We start from the raw sequence: 24,381 nt of genomic DNA, 5'->3' as shown, positions 1-24,381 counted from the left end.
AATTAAAGCAGCGTTTATAAATTCCAAGAAGAATAATAACAATTTATTTTTATAAAGTAACTGATTGACAAAGTTAACAGAATTTTATTATAGAACTTGATTTATATAAATATATAAATACTCGCGAGCAAGTTAAAGTGACAATTATGACATGATGAAGCAGTTAGAGTTTTTTTTTCATATACACATCGTAAATTACGATGGAAGGGCACTATCTATGGAGACGAGAGTGAAAGTAACAAATGAAATGACGTGACAAACGATTTTATCCCCTCGATTTCATTCAACGTCACTCTTGTCGGCACCATGCCATTCTTTGCCTCGAGGCGAAATATTTCAGCGTGGCGTAGCGGATACAGCCTACGGCGCGCGCTTGGCTTTCGAAATCGCGTGCTTAGCCACGCGAGAAATGGTCCATGGGGTGTCTTCGAGCCAGAGAATTTCAAGGGTGGTAATTATTAGCGGTACCGATTCTCCGTCGTGGCACGAACGTCGGGGCTTGCGCGCCCGAATGTCACCCGCGAGGCCCGAAGGGATTCTCGAAGGGGTCTTTCCATGGGCAAAATCGAGCTAACTATTTCGCCGGAGCGATTTCGGAGAGGGGTACGAGTTGAGAGATTGACAATCCGACGTTGAACGGCTGGACGAGATCGATTCAGCTCCAGGAGGTAATCCAACATCCTCTTACGACCGTGCTTCGATCAAGGAAAGGAACTTTTCCGAGACTTTCGTTGCTATAGAGTTTCGTTTCTAGGAAAAATCTTCAGGAGAAAGACCGATATTGACGAGATTATCTTGAAAATATTTTTTACAAATAATTATTATATATCTGAAGTAGTAAAATGTATATTAGTTAGGTATTTGAAGAATTTTAGAAGGGATTGAAAGTACTTTATTTATTTTACTATTTTAATTTATTTTATTTTGCGTTGTAAAGTATTCGTCAAGTGTAAAAGTAATAAGCGAAATAATAATTTATTACGTAATTGCGTATTATAAATTGAAATATATTGACAATAAGAAATATATTGGATATTTTTTATAAAGAGAGATTATATGTGAGAATTATGCGGGAGATATCTGTGATCAAACTGTTCCGGTCCGTCAATTCTAATCTCAAAGTATCTCTAAAAAAAAAAAATCTTAGAGCTATGTAATTTTATACAACTGATGAACTCTTTTCTTTTGCTTCGTACAGAATAAATGTTGGAATGCGAACCCTTGTCTCTTTCTTGATCACAATCTAATCCGGATGATTTAACTGTCTGACTTTGCGTATCTTGTGGAATTAAGGAATAAAGATTACTAAGTGACAGGCCGAAGAGGCCCTTCGAAATGAAGGAACAACCGGAAAATCCGGGTTGACGTGAGTGAAATTTTCTCAGGCCGTATTGACTTGTAACCATTATGCCAAGAAACAAAGTATATGAAAAGTCATTGTATAAGCATTTTTACAATTAAATACAACGCGTCACATAATACGTACGTATATTTGAAAATGAGCTTAAGATGTATAATCTGCAGGAAGAACTCTTTTGTTTCACTTACCGCAGTTCGTAAATATTGGACTTTAAGTCCTGAGCATTTAAAAACTTCCGAGAAATTTCCTGTACAATTGTACAATCTGAGAGAAATTTTTGCATAGTACGTTTTTCTACGGAAAGTTACAGTTATAGCTAGTATTGTACGTAAGTTTCTCGCATGGTAGGTTACAAAGCGAAATGGTAATCGGCCAACTTACGAAGTTATTCTTACTTTAGTGGTCTTTAGTAACAAGTGATCTTGCTCTGGTGTGTTTCTTTCTTTCCTTGTTAAAATATAAACTACGAAAATTTATGCATTAACATCTATAAACATAGTTTTTATTTTTATAAATCAATTTTGATATTGGACTCGCATTTTTCTGTGAAATTTTAAACGCGAATAAGAGTGAAGTGATGTGTGAGACAGCGGGCGAGCTAGTGCTTTTCCGCACAACTTGACTCTTAGCAAGACGATGACACGTTACGGAGAGGGTTGAGAGTAGCCCGTGAGGGAAAAAGTGAGAAAGGCGGGTGGAAGATAACGCTGAGGCGAGTAAAAGGATCCGTCGAGCAAGCGAGGTAGATAGATAGTAGGAAACTGGTAAACTTTCCCAAAGCATAACCGTTACCGTAAGGCAATGACGAAGTGGCACTCTGCGCCTCGCGTACAGGTAGATTCATCTGCTCGCCCAAGGGTTGCTTCTTATTTCTTGCGTGGAAAACAGTTTCTCAGGTTACCGCGTGCGTCTCTGACGTTAGTCAAACTTCGCGCTTGCGATATTTTCCATATATCCTCGTTTCTCGAATAATATTTCTACCTAAAACTGAGTGCGTGCGTGCGTGCGTGCGTGCGTGCGTGCGTCACACGGGGAGGGGGGGGAAGGGTATTACATAGAATACGAAAATTAAAGTGTACGTTTATTACTTCTCTTGTAAATTTTTTAAATAAAGTAACTCAGAGGATAATTCAATTTTCGCAGGTAGATATATATATCGCGCGTAATATCCTCGTACAAGACGGAAAATCGAAGTCATGTAACTTTCTATACTTTCATAACTGCGTTTCGTGCAATCTCTTTCTTCTTCGAGACTTCTCGTTTGCGTTTCGCAGTCCGATGGAAATTCAAGGAGTTATACCCCCGAGGATGGTACGGTCCAGACCAGGAAGTAATATCGGAGTGCCGTTTCGATTCGTAGACCATAGATTCCCTCTCGTTCTCGGCCGTCTTTCCCGTCGATCTTCTCGTTAGCGCGTCTAAGTAGCCAGGCTTCGTTCAACCGCGCTAATTCAATAATATCGCTGAATCTATTAAGCGGATAGGATCGGCCAGCGGAGTAGAGGCGATAGTGGTAGGGAATGGACCGGCGCTCTAATATCATCTCGTAATGCTCCTTACCTACCCCATACCGACTCTCTCCGTGGTAATGGGTTTTCGCTACCCCTGAAATTTTGCTATATCCACCTATCGCAACCGACGTACTACTCCACGGAAGCGCGACGGAGATCAAATTGATTCGATTCGACGCCGGGGAAGGTACCAAACTAATTGGCTATCATGAGTTCTGCATATCTTGAAATTTTGATTAATAGATATCTTCCCTCGGCTTGAGAACGTAGGAATGTCGGCTATGTATCGTCGTGTAGGTAGAATTTCGTGGAATTAAATGGCAAAAATATCATCGAATTTTACCCTTAAACGTCTTTTCGATATGATTTTCCTTTTTCAATGTTTTTTTCTAACGTTTATATTTTGTTTATATTTTTTGTATTAATAAAGATTCGATATATACATTTGCTTGACACCGCTATCTTCCTTAATTTTTTGTGTTTTAATAAAAAAAAAATTTTACAATATGTTTATTTTTATGAAATGAACATTAAGCAATCAAATTGGGTAGATGTGCTACACTGCAGTGTGTTGTTCTCGTATAGTGAGGCATTTAAGAGTTAATCAATCATGGCAAGGCATAGCATGGCAAGGCAAGGTTTACAAATAATAGTCTCTATTTCTAAAATAAAATATATATATTTTTGTAGGAACGCGTATATTTTACAAAAATATTATACGTGTATCTTTCAATAGCTCTCATCATTTATCTCATTCACTTGATCCGTGAGACTTTAAAGATCTGGTACGCGTAAATTTAATATTTCAGTGTCGCTCGATCGTCCGTACCAAAAAGTCATTTTCTCTCTTGAGCTCATTGTTAGAGGTCAAGCTCCGACGGCGGCAAAAGCAGAGTAATCTCGTTTGTTCGTAACTTCTTTGCCGCATTCTCTCTCAGCGCGAATGAAATTTCATCTGGATTGTTATCTGGACGACCAAGGGACAAGTGATTCACAAGGGGGAGAGGAAAAATGCTACAAACTCTCGCGAATGGCGCAAAGGTTCTATGCCCAGGCGAGGTTGCAGGATTTATGTAACGCTTGCGCTCATAATCTGTACGAGCAAACCCGTCTGGACGATGACCGACCCTGTCTCTAGACCCACTGATAAATCGTTTCGCGGCTCTCAGCATCCGCTCTCTGCCGACCACTATTTTTAAAGAGATAACAAATGACGTTTATAATAAGCGCATTCAGGCCGAATAGCGTATGCCCGTTTTGCGGAAACTTCACCACGACCAGTCGTGCTCTTTTATTTCCACGGTGGCGTGGAGCGTATGACGCACCGGTAGAAGCTTTGCTGCTCTTCGCATCTTTTGACGAATACTGGAAAACCAGATGAATGGTTCTCGCCACTGAAAAGATTCTGTATCCAAGTAATGTTGCGCTTGTTAAAAATATTAATGTGTTTGTGTAATGATCAAAGCTGGACTAAGCATCCATCTTTGTGCTGTTGCCGTTGTTATTATTGTTATTTATCACGAAGATACCGGTGGACATTTTATCACGAACGTGTGTACAAGGAAACACGCGTATGTCCGATACTCGGGGTGTCGTCGACAAGATGGATCGCGCGACATATCTCAGCCGACATCTTTTTCAGACAACGCAAAGAAATCAGCGACGACTTAGCGGAAGCCCATCCTCCTTTCTTCTCCTCTCCTCTCTTTCCCGCTACACTACTATGGCCTTTTCCTCTCCCTGTTTCTTTCCTTTCCCGCTTCCCCTGTCAGATTCTTTTCCTTTTTAACTTCCTCCATCGAGATGGCGTGTCGCAGTCGACTCTCGATTCAAATGGGTTTGGCGTATCGCGATCGCACGGATCACCCTCTGTTTCCGCGACGTACGACTCCGTTTCCCCATGAATAACGCATCTTCCTGGGGAAATCGATATGTAGATTGCTGGAGTGTACCGACGTATACTCTCCTGTCTCTTTCTTCACCTTAGTCATGCAGCGGGATTCAGGATATACGGATTTGGGTCAGTGGTGCAGCTTCATATCATCCTGATTTTTTTTTTTGTAATCGCGATATTTCCATCGACGCGTGAATGGGTTGGTATAAAAAGCAGAAACTGACGTTTCAAATTTAAGAAAATGATGTAATGCGCAGGCGTAAAATTGAATTGTCGGTAAACGTCTACGAAACAATCTGCTTGCGATTGCCCACGGCAGGAATCGCATCGGATTTCCAGCAACTATCGATTTTTCCGGGGGCAACGATGCATCGCGGCTTTACATAAGGCACGCCGTATTTTATACACGCATGCAACACCATATTACCGCATATGCACCATGCAACCAATGATTGCCGATACATCTCGCAGCATCGCTTTTGTGCTCTTCGTGATTAAAAGCTGCATAAACTGGCGGCGGTTCGTTTATTTCTGGCTGTTTGAAAAGCGATTCTGCCGATATGCGATAGTCATATGTTATAACTGGTTCACGTATTCATCTAAATACGGTAAAAAAACATCGCGGAAGGGTCACGTATCAATGAAACTGTTAATAACATGCCATTTCGGATGTTCGATTCGCTCAATATTATTATCCATTTTGCGTTCAACATTATGAATTGTACGAATAAATTATATAATTTCGACAATGCGTAATGTTACGCGGAAGTGCTGCGTATAATAATATGTATCTACAAAATCATATTACAAGCGTAATCAGAAATTCGGTGTTTTTAAAGTGGATCGTTAGATTCTCGTGTGTATCGAGTGTTTAATATCATTGATAATTTTAGCCGCTCGATATTGTACATCTGCGAATGATATGAAATCCGACCTCGTAATCCATCGTCATAGTGAAAAGCTTACGCTTTTCTATCGCGGAATTTTCTATCGATGTCGGTTCGATGCAGATATAGAACCTATACGAATCAAATTTACTAAGCTCCTCCCCTTTTTCTCATTCTTCTCATCGACCGTATAATTAAATCGCGCAGTTGGATGTCAAACGTGAGCCAATTTGCGACGAATCGAGCGTGCGTACGTGCGTGCGTACGTGCGTGCATCTGCGGCGATAATGACAGCTCGAGTAGCACGAATCAATTAATCGTAGTTGACGCAATGCAACCAAAGTGTCATTATCGACTGCAGACTAAAATAAAATGCTTTTGCAAATCGATTTGGATTCGGTTCATTTGGAAAATCGTCGAGTAAATAACGGACGAGAGGATTCGCGATCAGTTTGATTTGTCTTTCGTAATTTGAGCTTGGCAAACAGATGCAATCTGCGCCGATTCACTGTCTTTATTGTATCTAGTTCTGTTGGAAATTTAAATTGCCGAAACGAGAAACGGGAAACGCGCGCGCTCTGCCAATGGGCTATCGAACGTTAATCGGCTTTATGGATTCTGTGTGTGTCGGAGTTATCGATCCGAATAAAGTTTACAACAAATTTTATATGCGCATCAGCATATTCTCTTTAGAATCTGCACAAATAGATGCTTTTAACGGATAAGTTAAAATATTTGTCGTATTTCACATAAATACAAACTTTTCTATTCTCAAGAGAGTTTATATTAATATTGTTTTCATTGTACAAAGTATACTATGAGAAACGTACACGTTTTCATAAATAATAGTGATAAAATAAAAAGATGAAAAAGTACTAGAAATTTAAATTCCATTTTGATAATTACTAATTGTGAGATAAATTTAGCACTGATAGTAAGAAAATTATAACGAATGTAATTTTCCACGAAATCTTTATTTAGGGACGTGTTCAAATTCCCATCCGGATGTAATGTCATCTTTGTTTAACGTTCGGTAAACAATGAGGATAAAGTGTTACCTGGGGGGGTAGCACTCAAGTGGGAATCTGAACATAGCCTAGGAAAGAGTAATCATATCATAAATTTTGCAATACAGAGATCGTTTTTCTTATCTTTACTATCGTACGATTTATGCCTAAGATGAATAAAGTAAATCAGTAATCAATTTTCTCGCGCACGCTTTTATTTTCTCTCAATTTTCATAATAAGATTTATTTTTCGCATTCGCAGTTATGAGAGATCCTTGCAGTTTTAATTACACAGCCCGTGATAATGTTCCTCCCTTTTTATTATCGCGTTAACGCAGTGATGGAGCTTCTGCCTCACGGAAATACGGCTACTAAATTCACGAAAGCTGATAACGCTTAAAGGGAAGGTCTTCAGATACGTGGAAGGAACGAACGCCAGCAAATTCCTTTGGGTAATTAGCGTGTTCGTAGTAGAATACCATGGGGATAGCGCAGGAGGTACAGGACACACACTTTGGTTGCATTTCCGTAATACATGTATATAGAATGGAGTTTCTCCATTTCTCTCTCTCTCTCTCTCTCACATACATATACACTATTGTATATCTACACATGTACGTCTGCGCACAAAGCATGTTCCTCTTGATCGGTAGAGAAACTGGGTCGGACTTCTTGCACGGTGTGTAGCGTGATTGCGCGATGTACATTTAACATTCCTCATTGACCTCCACGTTAGTTGGTTCGATCGAATAACCCGTTGCGAACCCTTCGGTTTAGAGGTAGGAGATGCCCGGCACCGAAACGGTATCCAGACGCACGTCATGCAAAGGCCATGGCGCCGCTCCGACACGTTCGATTTTATTGCGATGATTCAGACACGTGGGGAGCATCGTCGAACGCGCTTTGAATAGTTCCATTGGCAGGTTGTAAAAAATGCGAGTTACGAGTCCGTTTTACGTGCTGCTCTTACATGAATAGTTCCGGACACGTCTGCATGGAGATTTAATGGTCCATAGACTCATATCGAACAAAATGATGCCGTCTTATATGGATACGCACACGCTTGATATCTTCATATCTTCATTTAATAATATTCCTTTTCCTTTTATTATTTAATTTTATTACTGTTGATTGTATTAGGTGTTGGAATTAATTCGTAGCGTTTTTTAATGAAAGAATGTTATTTATTTCACATAAGCATTAAAAAATACATTAATGAAAGTACTTCCCATCACTTGTAAAACGCTACGAATTAATTCCAACACCTAATAAAAAAATTTTTATTATTTTTAATAATCAGCTATAGCAATAAGCTTAAATATTTATATAACAACTGATGATTTTTATATAAAAATAAATTATTTTCATTTTTTGAACTTCTTATCATAGTCTTATTCATTTAGCTGCTCGTTTATTACTCGTAGGCTACCAATTTTGCGGTTAGGTCCAATTAAAAATCACGAGGTCATTTATTTGTTCAAGGGATACAATCGAGCTTGAGGAAGGAAGGATGGGAATGGGTGTAAATAATGGTCAAGCGGCCAGAAAGGTCGGCTTCCGCGAGAAAGGGTACGTGGCAAAGAGAAATTAAGGCAGCGGTTGCTAGAGTGTAATGAGTGCTAAAGCTGCACTGGCGTAAGAACCGGAGAAAATAGAACCGCAAAATTTAAAACGTAAATAACAAGACAGGAGAAATGAAGAAAACGCAAACGGTATTTTAAAATGTATTTTACTTAGCTTTTCATGCACATTTTATCAAATATGATTAGCATATATGTACAATAATATGTATCTACATTTTATAATTTATTTTTATCACGTACGCATGCGTGACATTTTATTAATACATCATGATTTATCGATGCGACATGCTTAAGTGATTTTTTTAAAATTTTCTTTTCTGTACTTCATGTAGTTTTACAGGTACAGTTCTTATGGTTTTTTTTTTCTGATCAAATACCGCATTACGGTATATTATCCATCTAATTGCGTTCATTAATTATATCCGTCCTTGACTCCATTCGGTATGAAAGATTAATCTTTGAGTCTGCGACGTACGTTCCTGCACCAGTGAACGGGCAGAAAGGATGGATTAGTCACCTGCACTCAGGGCATGCGCTCGATAAGAGCGCTCTCCTAACGTTAACTTGCCGAGTGGTCGCCGCTACCGTTGCAATTGCCGTTGCCCCCGGTATAGTTGCCATTTAGATTTCATTACGAACCTTAAACGTTCGCTATTTACGAACCGGTAGATAAATATAAGACACGTCGTCGTATATGTTTGCTGTCTAGCAAAGTATGTACGCTTTCATTGAGATTTATATAACCGCCGACAATATCAAATTACATGGCAACCACATTGTATCAGCGTATCACGGTAACAACGATTATCAAGAATATACATTACATTATAATATTGTTATAATGAAAAAAAAAAAAAAAGAAAATGAAGTAGGAAAGATTTGCAAGACTCCAAACGTGACCGTAAGTTTTAGGACAAGAAGCTCTAAATTCGAAGGAAATCGCTGGACGAGGAAGGCTTTTGGATAAATTAAGGATCGTATGTAAGAGACGTTTCTGGACACCCTTAATGACGGTAATAACACTAACTTCTTGTCAATGTTCGTTGAGGAAACCCTCTAAGGATTCTCTCGTCCAACATAGCAGTATTTCGTGAAACCACTTTCAACAGCATCGTACCGAAGATACCGTTTGTGAAGTGAAAGAACAATGAGATCATTTGCGAAAGTAGATCGCCCCAGGTTGAAATGTGAACGATGGTCTCTCGTACCCACCATGATTTTAAATAACCAATTAATATTTTACTAACAATCGAGATGCTATTATCACTGCTATTGTCGAGTCTTTCCGAGCGTGAATAACTGGACTTCGTCAACAAAAGAAATGAAGGGCGCTTTGTCCGATCTCATCGGTAACTTCTTTTAACCAATCAGTCGTCCTTCCCCGCTGGAAATCAATATTTCGATACAATTAAATTTTCCAATATTTCGATATTCTTGCCGATAACGAATGGGATGATGACTGAACCGAATCTTGAGAACAACGTTTAAAAGATACGCGGGCGAAGTCGAGTGAAGCGCGAAGTCTTCTGACGAGGATAACCGGCTGTGGCTTTGATGAGTCACAAAGAGAAGGGCACGCGTATTACTGTGGAACGGAACGCGAATCTCAGTCGTCAACGACGATTCCGTTCTCGGTGATGCCGTTTGTGACAGAGAGGGATTGTGCGCTATAGAGGTGCAGGAGGTTAGCTCAGGCGTGATCCAGCATAATGCAAGAGCAATTTGGTGAATGGAGTTAATTCAATAGAGGCCCTCGAGCACGCCTCCGGTACTCGGAGGGGGCCTCTTCAGCGTCTGGTGAACGTTAACCTCCACCAGATACAGCTCTCCTACGCTGTCTGTCCGTTTCGCTTCGACCGATGTGACGCGACGTACGAATCGCGACTCTTGCATTGCAAGTTCATTTAAGACTCACGCAGTCTGAATCGGAACGGACTCCAGTGGAAAGAAGAAATCGTTTAGAAGCCACAACAGCGTCTACTTGAAACATATTTTTTTCTTTACCGACCAATCAGCCGGATACTTTTTCTGCCATTGCATTCAAGCAAGGAGTATGTATATTTTGAAGTACAGAATGCAAGAGAACCTTCATCTTATTGATGGGTAGAGAAAAGTTCAAAGTTTTAATTTAGAACCTCGTAGTACTAATCGTATAGATTGTACCAACGTTCTGAAATTTTCATTTCAAGTCCAAACAACCCGTTATTATAGTTAATGACTAAGGATATATCTTATATAGATGCATCATTTTAAAAAATATCTATATTTTTTATTATCTTTAATATCTTATAAATTATTTCAATGTTTGATAATAGAACATAAAATGTTCAAGCGTATAGATTTTTGCGTCTACGACTCAAACAGAAAGAAAACTATATAGATCGTTTAGAGGGACACTGAACCGTCCAGTCTTGTCTTGCGAAGTTGCGTATATCTGCGAACGAACGGACAATAAATCCACGACGGAAAATAAAACGAAGACAAGAGAGAGGTACCGAGGGAGATGAGAAAGATCTCCTCAGTTGCACAATGCGACTCGTTACACACTCGATTCTGTTCATATTTTCTCTCTCTCTCTCTCTCTCTCTCCCCCCCCTTTCTTCCTCTCTCTTTTCTTCGTTGCACTCACAGACACATACGTGTTCTCGAGCTGTCTGCCAATCGAAAATCGTGTCGGCGATCAAATTGAATTTCCTACATCCACTTCTTTCTACTCGTTGAGAGTGGGACGTTCGAGAGTGGCTGAGGAAAAAAATCTCATGGGATTTTCCGCGTTCGAGATGCGTGCGTCCAAGAAGGCGATCAAGAAGTAACTCCGACATCATGAACCGTTCATCCACTTGTATAATTGTCACGTCGTCGACAACGGATGTTTTTATACGATGAGCTTATATATTATATTGATTAAATAAATTATTTTATTGCTGGATGTGTGATAGAAAATAAAATAAAATTACAAATAAATTAATATAAAATGTAATATATAAAATTCCATGCATCAATAACGAATAACAACACCCTACGTTACTATAACAATTTTTTTAATTATGTTAAACGTCAGTCTATCGGGGAGACACTTTGCGATGAACAAAAAGCCCCGTTATTTCCCAACGGAATAATAGCTTTCGTTTCCAGTTGAACGGCGGGCGAGTTGACGCGCGGATTGACCCTCGATTGTTCAAAAAAAAAAAAGAGGAAAAAAGAACCGAGAAAAAATACACAAAAAATTGGCAATGCTGCGAAATGATCGGTCGCGTGTATTCGCGTGGACGTCGCGTACCAGCCGCGACAACGTTGCCGGGCGAATCTGTTTTCGCGCCCGGCTGTCCGCGGCAGATTTTTGGTGCGGATACGTTATGGGTCACTCCGGGTGGCAGACAGTTACGTCGACGTGGACAATCGATGTTAGCTATCAGTTGCAGTTTGCACGGGGCGGTTATGCCCGGGACAATTGTTATTGACAAATCGTAATGTCGGTCATCAGTCATGACTATGACAGGGCACCTGCAGCGTCGTGCAGTGAACGGCGTGTTTATGCTTACGATGTGCGTATTTCCCGCACAAAGACGATTTACGCGATTCCGAAGGTATCATTGCTGATGAAAATTCGCATTCTCTTTGGAGAAAAATAAAAAAGAAAAATGTAATCGTTCTAGTCATAAATTTTAATATTATACTGTTTTTGTGTATAGGATAGATATTACGATATAATTATATTTATTCGTTTTTATTTTATCTTTATATAAATAAGATCCTAATTATTAAATTCTATAAATTATATATAATTTAATCAGTTGATCGTGTATCGAGAGAAAAACTTTTTGTGGTTATTATAATTATAGTTAGTCATTTTCGGTTGCCAACTATATATATTGATTGATATAACTATTATATAATTGTTATTATTACTATTACCATAGTAATCGTAATTATAGTGATATATAATTATAGTTACAAATACCAAAAAGTTTTCTCTCAATGTATGAATTATACAGATGTAACATCTGAGTTACGTTCTTCATATGCGCGTGATATGGTATTTTAATTTTTGTTAAAATTGAGTTGCTTCGTTACATTTCTTCAACGAGATAGAAAACAAGACGAATGCATCATGGAATTAGTCGCGTAGGAAATTGTTTGTACGAGGAACACGGACACGCTTGTCAGTGTCGTAAAATGGGTGTAAAGGCACCTCAACGTCAAGATCATACCGGAACACGGAAATACAGCGGAGTTTTCCGCCCCAGGCGTCTGACGAGCATTAATTACAACGCATACGACGATGTCGACGCGTTATCGGCATTGTTATTCATGATCACCTGCGGGTTCCTGGAAGGATGGACGCGACAGTCCGTAACATCCAGGACACCATAGATGATCCTGGTCTCTGAATGCTGCGACGACCTTCTGACACTTACGATTAGCGAATGTCTGCAGCATGTTTCCCTAGTTAGACATGTTACATGCTTTATTATCATCTCGAACTGACAGTCAGCGGTCTCTGATAAATGACAATGAAGTCTATCGTTTAATTGATGTATGTGATTATCTCCTAGTGTATTATAGAGGCTGATTATATCGAATTTGTCGTAACTTTGAGGACGGCACTTGAATTTTTATTAGGTTAATGTCTGTTTCCATTTATATAAATTTACGTTAATCTCGGTTTAACTTACTTTTAATCTTTTGTTAGTTCTAAGAATTAGAAAAGGATGAAGAGCATGACCCGAGATTAAAGTTAACTTATATTAGCAGAAACGAATATAAGTCGATTATTTTTGTCGTGAGTAGACTGTAAAAATTTTTGCCTTTCTGCGCATAAAAATTATTTTTTGCACAATGACAGAAAATTTTTAATTTAATATATCTTGATTAAGCGATAAAATATTACAAAGAATATCTCTTTTTCCAATTTATTACTTTTATGTACGTGAGATTTGTGCAGATTTATGCACAATGGAAAATTGTGCTTTGAGCTTGATGCGATAATTTTGATATATTAAAAGTCACATACATAATTTTAATATATTAAAGTCAATATTTATGGCGCGTTGTAATGCACGCATATTTAACGTATGTATTGCGGATTATGGTGAGAATTCTGACACGGAAGGTGCTCGAGTAAAATTATTACCGCCAGACTTAGAAAGGAGATGGCGGTAGAAATATTCTAATTTACTGTAAGTAAATCGGGCAATTCACTGGTGAAATGATCGCTCTGATACTTAAAAGACCATTAAAGACTTAATGATTACTAGCTGTCATCCGTGAAAATTTATAATGTAATATAACGAACTAAGAATACTAAGAATACTAATGCATTTTCCAGATAAAAAGTTCATATACCACATATCGAAGATGTAAAATTAAATAACGAATAATTTATTTCCATCTAATTCTTAGAAATTCTTCTCAATTAATTACAGTTTGGAGAAATCGATATTCTAAAATTTTTGAAGTAAAAGTATTCAAAATTGATTTTAAAGTTTATGAGTTAATGAAATATCGTGAATTTGAGCTATTTCGTACACATTCGTGCAAATGTCAAATTATATTATTTATGCAGGCTACAAGGATAGTGCTCGAACTTTACGTATATTGCGAGCTGGTTTCGTATTAAATTTATATGGTTCAGAGAGCAACTCTGATAATCCATGTTCGAAATTACGCAGAATACATTACGTAGTGGAGCTTGGCGTTCAGTTTCGAATTATTGACCATTCTCGAGTGCATCGATAGAATCCATTGTTGGCTCATGCACTCAAAGTGGAAGCGACATTCGCGGAGACGAGCGGAAGACTTTGGGCGATGAACGGATGGACATTCGGAATCGTGTACGAGCTTAGACTAACCTCCTCCTCTGTCGAAATGACCCCCGCTCTCTCGAGTCGAGATTCGATGTGGCTTTCGGGGGGACGAGATATCGCATTATTCCCGACTGAATGGGGTAAATCAGGGTCTCGTAGAGTTCCAACGTGGAATCGGCGGTTCTCTCGGATCGCTGATGTCGAGAGGATGAGGGTTAGCTGGCGGCAGCGGCTGCCTTGGGAATTCAATTATACCTATGGAACAATGGCACCCGCGCTGGTAATGAAGGGACCGTCGCCGGGAGGTCATCAGATTACGTGGTATTTACAATATATAAGCCGGATGGTTGGCGGATGAAGAGGGCTCTTGGCGGCATTTCTTTCTCGCAGTTCAATTCGCGCCTTCTCCCACGAGACGCCGTATATAGAGAGTTAATTCATGAGACGGACGTGGATTAGCGTCAATTTTTCAGATAGCTATAGCGGATGAAGTAGTTCATACCGCATAAAGTCTTTTCAGCACAATCCATACTATGCTGAAACCGCGTCTTTCATCGCAGGCGATTTTGCGCAGATATCGTTAATTAAAGATATTTATTCCATTTTGTCCTGCTGCGTCGAATGGATAGTTTCTATTCGAGTTATTTATCGCAATGAACAAGTAGATAATCTCGCTTTGGCTCGTGCTTGGGAACAATTCCTCCGTGAATTTACATCGATAAACGCGACGCGCGTTACGACACAACCCATTCGATGCACTCTACGTTGTAGCGTTGCAAATTGGATGAAATGGTAGCTGCGCAAACGCGCTGTTCGTCGAGACTATGTTACGCGATAACTCTTGACACTAACGTTGGTTTACGGCAGATATTCGTTCGGCGAACGGTTCGGGCAAATACCTAAATAAATATCGGTTTGGCGTGAACGAGGTAGAGAAAATGTTGCAGAGCGGAAATATTTAATCGTCTTTGATCAGAACGGAGGGACACAGAGAGAGAGAGAGAGAGAGAGGGGGGGGAGATTCGCAATTACGTTAGGGGTAAGAGAAAGCACGGGGGTGGTCTAACGGTCCTGGGTCTCTCGCTCGATCGACCATGCGTTTAGAACCGGGAATGGATTCCATCAATAACCTCTTTAAAACGGGCTAAATTCATTATCTGCCCTGTATTCGACGGCCGTGCGCGACGGCTTTTCTACATTTCCTTTTCGTCCCTTGAAAGGAAGTTGCGATCGCATTGTCATTCCCACACAAGGGGTTGCAGCAATATCTAAAGCAATCCGATCCAAGGCACATTATCCGTGCGTCACCCTTTGAAATGTGAAAAAAAAATTTTTTTTAATACAAAGAGTTAACACAAACATTGCATTTTTATTCCACGTTATTCAATCATCTTATCTTAATTTATTATGCCTTTGTATGTTTCAATTACGAAAGCTAATCAGTTCCTTTGTGCCTAACATCGTCAAGGAGTTGAAACATGCGAATGATTTATTCTCATTTCTCATTCGCAACAGTCGCGTATATTTTTCTCTTCTCGTCGTGCACGACGAGAAAGAAATATTCTTTCGGATATTTATGTGCGTTCTGTGAAATATATTTAAAATATTCAGGACTTGTTTAGTGGAGAGTATTACCGCAACAAAAGAAATACAGAACGCTGTCGCTGCGATTCTCCTCTTTGTGCGTTGTTGAAGAACTGGGGATTGGAATTAACATAGGATCCGGAGTGCGTTTCCACTGAGGGAGAATCGGGTGTCTCGTTAATATGGATTTCACTAACGATCCGACTAATTTGTACGCTCTTTTTCATTCGAAAAGGTATCCCTCCGTAAAATAGTAAACGAGACGAAAATGCTGAAAAGACGTCGTAACGACAAAGGATACAACGAGGGATCAATGTTCGTTGTACATCAGCGTGGATCTGTTCATCCATGGAAAGCCTAATGGCCGACTCAGCATACATTTGCATGTGAATGAGCACAAAGGTGTTTAGATATTATGGTATATATTCTATATTCGGCTTTTCTATTAGGCAGGTAGATGAGATAACGTCCGATGTCAAAAATATGAGGACAATTAGGTCACGACAGGGGGGAAAAACATCTTGACAGCATGACAGCACGTGTCATTGCACCCTGGAGATCTACTGATTGACTATCTGATCCGACGTATGTATGGAATGCATTCGTAATCAAAAAGTCTCGCAGCGATTTTAATAAATTCTATAAATAGAATTAGCATTACGTTCATATATTAATTATTAGAAAACTTATCATTATTGATTTAACTTTAAAAACTAATACATGAAAAAAATTACATTATTCAAAATTATAATAACGCGCGAGACATAATTTAAAAAAAATCATTAATTAAAAACGCTTTATCTTATTTTTCAATCTTTGCTTTCACTATTTTAAAAGGAATGCTTTCTATAAACATATACTATTTATATAATGATATTTTTGTATTTTTAACGCGTTAAAAATACCGTGGCAATTCATTCTAATTGTAAATTGGAGAATTTATCATGTCTATCGATCGCTTTTGCACCGACCAGGCGATGACACAATGGACATGGCAAAGTCAAAACCTGCAATCGCGAAACTTGGACCGTCGATTAGGCGATCCGTACACGTCTGCATCGAGTCGTTTCCTCTCGTTAAGGAATGTAGGTGGATGAGAGGGCGAAGATGGCGTGCGGATTGCGGAAGCAGTCGCGAGCGTTTTCGCGCTTCGCAGCCGCAGCAGTTTGGAGTTGCCATTCGGAGCACGTAGATTGCTAACCTAACTTGTTTAGCGGTTTTAGCGGTATTTGATTAGTTGAGTGAATTTCCGAACTGTTTCAGACCGCCGCCCGCTCACTTGGCCGGACTGGAAATCGGACGAGGACAAACCTTCGGTGAATTCGATAGATACACGTAGATATCGGTGACGTGGCTCTCTCTTCCTCGTGAAGTAAAATTGTCCATCACGGTGAGGAGTCCGGAGATGTATTTTTACGTTATATTTTAGAGCGTAATATTATTGAACGAAATTGGCTTACCTTGCGAGTAGTTCATGTCCTTCTTTCATGTACCTCGATGGTCACTCCTTGTCGGAGTCGCGGTTACACAAGGATAAGTCGTCACCTGGAAGCGATAATTGAATGTAAAATGCTTATTAAATTTGAAGATTAAATTTACTTAAAATATACTTAAAATATAACAATTATAAGGATGATTTTAAATGCACAAGATACGATAGAGAAAATGAGAAGATTTTGAAACAATTTTATTTGTAAAGGAAATTATCAGAATATATATTTATACATAAAGAGAGGAACGCTTCATCGACGATCACAAAACTAGGATAAACACGGCATGTAGTACGCTGATTCGATCGCAAGTAATCATACATCTCGTGCGGTCCAGCATACCATAGGAATTCTCGGTATTCGAACTATATCTAGGCGTTACTATGGTTGATGACGTTGGATCAAAGATAATATTGGTTCACAGTCAGGGAATAGATCGGGTGTGTTATATCCGTGTTCAAAGTTCGCTCTTCGCGACCGCAGCGATTTCGATAGCCGAAACGTGAAATAAAGAGGATATTCGGCGGCGGCGACGACGACGACGACGACGACGACGCTGACCCTCGCGAGTAAATTAGTTCCGGAAACTATTTCCAAGCCGGTTTAACGTCCAACGTATAACCAGCAATCCCTCGTACGTAAGCTGGGAAACTCCCCTCGTCCGTAATACTGCCGAGCACATTCTGAAAACGTATAACTGAGACAATCCTTTCTTGGCGATGGTGAACAAAACGTGAAAACGAAATCGTAACAAGATGCTTTTTTTTTACATACATTCGAAGACGATCGAATCTAATATTGTTTTAAAAACAATATAATTTTACAGTATTTTTGAAAACTGAAATTAAAAATGTGTGAAAGTGTGACGGTATCAGTGAAAATACAAATTGCACGCAATTATCGATTAAGCTGGAATATCGCTTCCTTTTTCAACGATTGGAAATCGAGATATGAATGGCGGGGAAGAGGAGTGGTTACGTAGAACCGCCAAAGTCCGTTAGCAGCGTGCAATATACGAGGACTTATTACATAACTGAGCCAATTTTACCACAAACGGTTTGTCCATCTGGCGAACTAATTAGCAACTTGCGATAGAGAACGGTGCCGGTTCTCTAATAACGGTACGTATCGGCAGCGTTTTATTCGACATATATGTAAGCCATAACACATTTGTAATTTCCTCCTAACACCCAGCTTTAATTACATTACCGATTTATACGTCTGATAATAATCCTTTTGCGTTATCCTCTTTATTGCCGATTTGTAGCGCTCGTGGTGGAAAATACGCAAATAGATCGCACGATTGATATGACTGCCCTTTTCAAATTATTCGTTATTATATTGCGCGTACTGTAAATACACTCTATTAACAAAAGATTCTGGCAATGTGTGCCAGTAAAGTACCTAGAATATATCTCTTGAAAATCATAGAATTGTAACATTTGTCTTGTCAAATTTTAGAAACGTTAGTAAGTTAATAGTCCTTGCCGGATTTTGTTTTGGGACAGATCAAAAAAAATTTTGATAATTAATGTGCAAATATAAGAGACAAAATTCGCGATAAAATAAACTTGACGTTTAGTAATAGATTTAAATGCTTCATGAACAGTTTACGGTTCTACGATGCTCTTAGGTTCTATTATTTCTTTCGAGAACTCGGGGTCACCAGTAGAAAATGAGAGTTTAAAAATGTATGTTAACGTGGAAGAAAATATCACGCTTCTTTGGAAATGGAGCAGATTCGTCTAGTATGTCTATTTGGAGATATTTATTCACCGTGACGGATTCTGCTTTTCGCGAGATGACGGGGAGGGAGAAACAATTAGAGTGAAGTGGCCAAAGTTTTCTCAGCAAATATCACTTACGAAAATACAATCGAGACTCGTCGCAATCGAAGGATGCATTGTGGGACCGTGGAAAATGGCGGTCGGAAATAATCGGATAATGTTGCTCGCGCTAGGACGTTGGGATGAGATGGGGAAGCGCTGAGAAAAACGGGAAAATAAGAGAAGGGAAAGACACTCACGGATATGATTCGATACGCTTAAGATAAATTGATACGAGATGGATTATGAACGAAATATATATAGGGTTGTATGAAGCACGACGAATGGGTCAACCGTTTGGAAGTAACAGTCGATGAAGCAAGCACTACTGTTAGGAAATTGTTTTTATTTTGCCGGAAGACATATATTTATGATGTAGAGAATATCGTTTCCAAAAAGAATCTTCAAACTTGAAGAAAAATTTTAGAAGAAAAATATTTTATTTCAAGGAAATATTTTAGGAAATGAGAGACAGAAATAACGATTAATTATATAAAAGAAACAACATGTTTTTCAGGAGCATTTATTCAAAAAGTATTATTCATTTAGCATTGCAGAAGCGAAAGCACGAGATACAAAGATAAATTAATGTGCAAATGTAAGATGAAATAATTACTAAATTAATAATACAAATTTTGAATATGTTAACTTAAATATTAGCAAACAATGCTATAACTGTTGCGCAAAAACATTGCTTCTGAGAATGAGCATTTTAAAGTTCAATAAGGAAATATAGATATGTCTCGTGTACGAAATTTTGCCGCAACTATAATACGGATCAATCAATTTTCATGAGTTTTCGAGGCAACGCGCTCTGGAAGTATTCACGAAATGAATTCACGGAAGGCGGATAGGATTCTTTATCGGGTCGGTTATTCCCAGCAGTATGGGCGAATAAGGTCTGACCATTTGCAGAATAAAAGGTTTAGAAGACCGTCAGGAATGTTGGGTCATGTATGTATCGGTACAGCCCGTTACGATAGAGCCAATGCACTTCGTGCGGCCGCTGACGTGCGGCCGAAGGATAAATTGAATTATCATAAAGAAATTGCGTCCGAATATTTCGTCCGGTTCGTACGCTATACGAGTAGATGAGAAGGCGTCGATAGCTTTTCCAATATCGCCGCGAGCCGCACCGGGGATCTGGGCACCGGGAATTTTAAGAATGGAGACTTTTCCTTCGATTTCTAACACACAGACGTGCACAAACACGCGCTCTAAATCCTATATGTACGATATTTACACTCTTGCGAGGAGCCGACAGAAGAATCGCGAAGGAGAAAAAGAGAAATCGGTTTGCACTTCAAATCTTTATCACAATGTCAATTGTCTGCGCCCTTTCTCGAAACGAGAATGTACCAAAAAACTATTCTGAATAAGTACAGTGAAATTTAGTCGTCAATATTCTTGAGAAACTTATATTCCTTTTTCACTATGCACGCATGCGTGACAAACATTTGGAAATTTAAGAATTTACAATTAGAATCTACTGGATTTATTATTCCACTCAATTAGACAACAATTTTTTCCTCTATAACTAATTATAAAATGAAGAGGAGAGTGTGGAATTGCAAATACGGGGGAAATGTGAATAATACTATATTAGAGTAGTGATAACCTTTCATTTCAAGTGATAGACCGTATATGTTTACAATTAGTGTTATATTAATAAATACTATCACATGTTTTCGATAATAACTTTAAATAAAAACAAAACATTGCCACGCGTAACGGTGAATAATTCCAAACGACAAAGATTTTGTTTTTTGTTTAATTATAGTTTATATTAATATATACCTCTAAATGTTAATTATTGTACTTTAAAGCTAAAACAATAAGCTTTTGAATAATGGCTTTTATTAATTGTTTAAATAATTGTCCGTTTATTTAACTTTTCTCTTATCTGTTCACAATTCCTCCATTCGCCTTTAAACAATAATTAATAATAACTACAATAATAATTAATAATAATTAGTAATTAATAATTAGCAATTAATGCTATATAAAATACAGTATATGATATTATTTCAGATCAAAATGTAAAAGATTTAATCGTTATTGTAAATTCAAAGAATTACAATGTTTTAAATGCACTGATTCACATTAGATATAATTCGCACGAATTGATATTATCTTTGTGTGTATTCATATGCAACATATACGATACGTATTCGGATACCTCGGCATATCGATATATCGCTTAATTTTAACTATATGAACAGCGTATATAATGTAAGCCCAATATTCTAGAATACATACAAGCGGACGCCATACGTTGCATCCTGAGCACAGGCATCAAATACCCGACACCGCCATTATACGCTCATTTCAGGTTAATACTCGACTGATGCTGCTACATCAATCTAACGACTGACGGTGTCGGACATTAAAGTTGCCTGCCGTTGAGGGCTACATTGCCGAACGCATTGTCAGTCTCTACAAGATTATAGCAAGTAAACGAGAAATATTCTTCGGTCAAAAATATCGAAATTATGTAGTAAAACGGAAAGAATATTTATTAACGTAGAATCTCTTCCTTAAGAAAATTTTTCATTAGATATTGGAACATACACCGTACTGGAGATGTAAATCAATATTCTAATTGACTTTTATGTCGATATAATTAAAGTTTATGTTAATAATCATCATTCTGCCTTATCAATTTTCATTTCTTCGTCATATTCCAGAATTAACTACGTTTTCGAAGCAATTCAAATCAAAATCAATTATTATATTCTAACTCTTATATTTTCTTTCAAATTGAATTAAAATGACTTTAAAATAAGACAAGATATAAATTAATAAAACATTGAGTATTCATATATACAGTTTCCATAAGTTTCCTATTGAAGTGGCCTTACATTGTGTGTCGCGGAAAGACCGGATATAAAGACCGCCCGTAGAAAAAGAAAAAAATTAGGGTGAGTTTAAAGGTCGTCTCGTAAGCGAGTCATTTCGAAGCCTCTTTCCCCTGTTGCCGGCGTTTCTCTCCGCGAGCTCGCCACCGAGGAAATAACTGCGAGTCGTAAAGTCTCGCAAACCGCCCTTCGAAAGTCGTCGTCGTCGTCGCCGCCGCCGAACCGCATCGCGGTGAACGCCTCGTACACACCCGCGCTCGTAATTCGTAATTTAATTTCAGAATCCGCCGACTTGGTCGCCGAAGTTAGTGTGTGGCTTGCACGGCACATGTGTGCGAGAACGTGAGTCACTGCCGGGTGCAAAAACCGGGCGAATCGTTAAGTAGCCGCGCACCCACGAAATCGCGTACGGGCAAATGTCACGTGTGTATGTAGGTGTCGTATAGGGCCGGAGGCGTACATCGGGACGCGTCACGAACCCTCCGGGGGTGCGCCAAGGGGATGCGAGTTGCATCCAATTCATCATCGCTCACCCTTTGTGTCGCTCGCGCCGGCGACGCGGTTGTCCCGTCGGATTGCGCGAATGGGAGAAAGTAAATTCGTCACGGTATATACGATTTGTATCGCCGTCGCTTGCAATTCACGCAACGACGGGTGATTTCTTAAGGAATCCCGTCTACGATTTGATGTACAGGGATTTCATATTGCAATAACGACGCTCTTGTCTGAGTGGCTAGGTTCTCCAGACTTATATGTCTAAGTCGCAAGCTGACAAAGCTATTACAAAGAGCAACGTTGGAGAAAATATAGCGGTTGGAAGAATAGAACTTACAAGTTGTAAGTGATAAATTTTTCTATGTCAAAAATTATGCGAATATTGCGAATAATATCTTTTCATATTGTCATTAAAATAAAATTGACTGCAAATAGAAAAATTATTGATTTCGTCAAATGTATTGATTTTATTATTATTAGAAATATGTTTAATAAATATAATCCTAATCACACACAATTGATATACAGAAATGCTAACTAATAAACAATTACAATATGCGCGATCCTCAAACTAGAACTGTTGTATATATGCAATAAATAAATAAATATATATATATATATATATATGTTCTATGATAATTATTACGAGATAGAATTACGCTATCAAATTTTGATTGGCGTATTGTTATTTTATCAAATGCATCGTATTGCCTTTTTATTATTAATATTGGGTCTATCACGTTAACTAGTTGATCCAGATTTTGTAAAGTTATTAGGGGTTTCCTGCGGATGTGCAGCTTTATTATCTCATTCAGTTTAGGGCGCGCGGGTGTACCAAAAGGCACCTGATTAAGAATGCACCCTTCTAACGGTGTCCATGACCCGTGGTTAGGGCTGGTGACATTAATAGCAAGCTGCACCGCCGACGTTCCCAACCCCAAGGCTTACCAACGTCTTATATTTAATTCAACGCCGCCGCTAATTCACTCCAACGCATATTCAATTATTTTAGGATACGCGGAATGTAACGTCTTTATTGTTAGAATTTTCGCTTTATCACGGCTAGAACAGTGGAGCAAATAAAAGCTCGTTTGTCATGATGTAACGATGTGTCAACAAGCTGATTAAATTAAATATTAGCGTGTGTAACATATTAATAGGTTGCAGGTTCAAGGCAAAGAGAATGTCTTAATTTTTATTAGATATCGATGATTCAGGAAACCTTTAAATATTTAATGCTTGTAAAAACAAACGTTTATTAAACCCACTTATTAAAAAGATAGAGAATAAGACGTAAAAATTACTAAAAAAATATAATATGTAATGATTTATACGTTTCTACCTTACATAACGTATTACTTTATCATACAAGCTTATCGCTTGCAATATCTTATCACATCGGTGTCATTAATGTTATTTCGTTAAATGGATCTCGAAATAAGCACAGACATATTATATATCGCGGAGAGTATATTGCAATAGTCGCAATGGAGTACAGTGCCGTGTCACCGAGCACAGGACTGATCCTCGATATTTTTCTCGCCGAGATTATCCCTTTAGAGGGTGACTCTCGTTTTTACTCATCGCAACTCGTCGATCTTACCCCCCGAAAATAAGCACGTATCGTACGTGGAAGCAGAAGTGGACGAGAATGAAAAAAGGAGATGGAAGGGCCCAAAAAGAAGATTACGCTCACTTTCGGTCGCTCCGCAGCCCTCTCCCCATCTCTTCTTTGCTTGCCTTTCCGACACAAATGCCTTTCCCTTTGTATTCGCCCCAACTCGATATCGTTTCGCTAGCGCCTTCCACTTCGCAGCGATTTCCAGACGGCGCGAGGAAGTCTGGCGGAATACTAATTCAGGTTCGCAAATTTACAGCTTCTTAATTTCGTAGGCAGCTTTATAAAACGGACCGGGCGCGCGGTGGTCCGGCATGCCGAACCGGAACGTAACGGCTTCGGCGCCCGCTTTTTCCTGTTCCTCGCTTCCTTCCTCCGCGCTATTACGCTCAATCTCTCGCGCTTTCGCCTTCCTTTTGCCTTCTCTGTCTCTTTCTCAATACCTTTTCCTCGCTCTTTTT

At 38.9% G+C, this 24,381-nt stretch overlaps 1 protein-coding gene and 1 long non-coding RNA gene across 11 annotated transcripts in view; one reads left to right on the top strand and one right to left on the bottom strand.

Moving 5' to 3' along the window:
* Ten-m (teneurin transmembrane protein Ten-m) overlaps positions 1–24,381 on the bottom strand; it is a 569,521-nt gene that overhangs the window by 383,058 nt on the left and 162,082 nt on the right. For all 10 annotated transcript variants that reach the window (XM_087416181.1, XM_087416180.1, XM_087416177.1 and 7 more), the window contains one exon: positions 17,094–17,178. In XM_087416181.1, the coding sequence (XP_087272307.1) occupies positions 17,094–17,109 (16 nt within the window). In that variant the 5' untranslated portion in view covers positions 17,110–17,178. The remainder of the gene's footprint in view (positions 1–17,093; positions 17,179–24,381) is intronic.
* LOC147906639 (uncharacterized) overlaps positions 1–24,381 on the top strand; it is a 289,343-nt gene that overhangs the window by 150,255 nt on the left and 114,707 nt on the right. The window lies entirely within an intron of this gene.

This window comes from Acromyrmex echinatior, chromosome 19 (genome assembly GCF_024713525.1).
Source record: "Acromyrmex echinatior isolate Ae372 chromosome 19, ASM2471352v2, whole genome shotgun sequence".
In the NCBI taxonomy this organism is placed as follows: Eukaryota; Metazoa; Arthropoda; class Insecta; order Hymenoptera; family Formicidae; genus Acromyrmex; species Acromyrmex echinatior.
The sequence above is the reverse complement of the archived record's forward strand: the minus strand, read 5'-3'. Positions and strand labels throughout refer to the sequence as shown.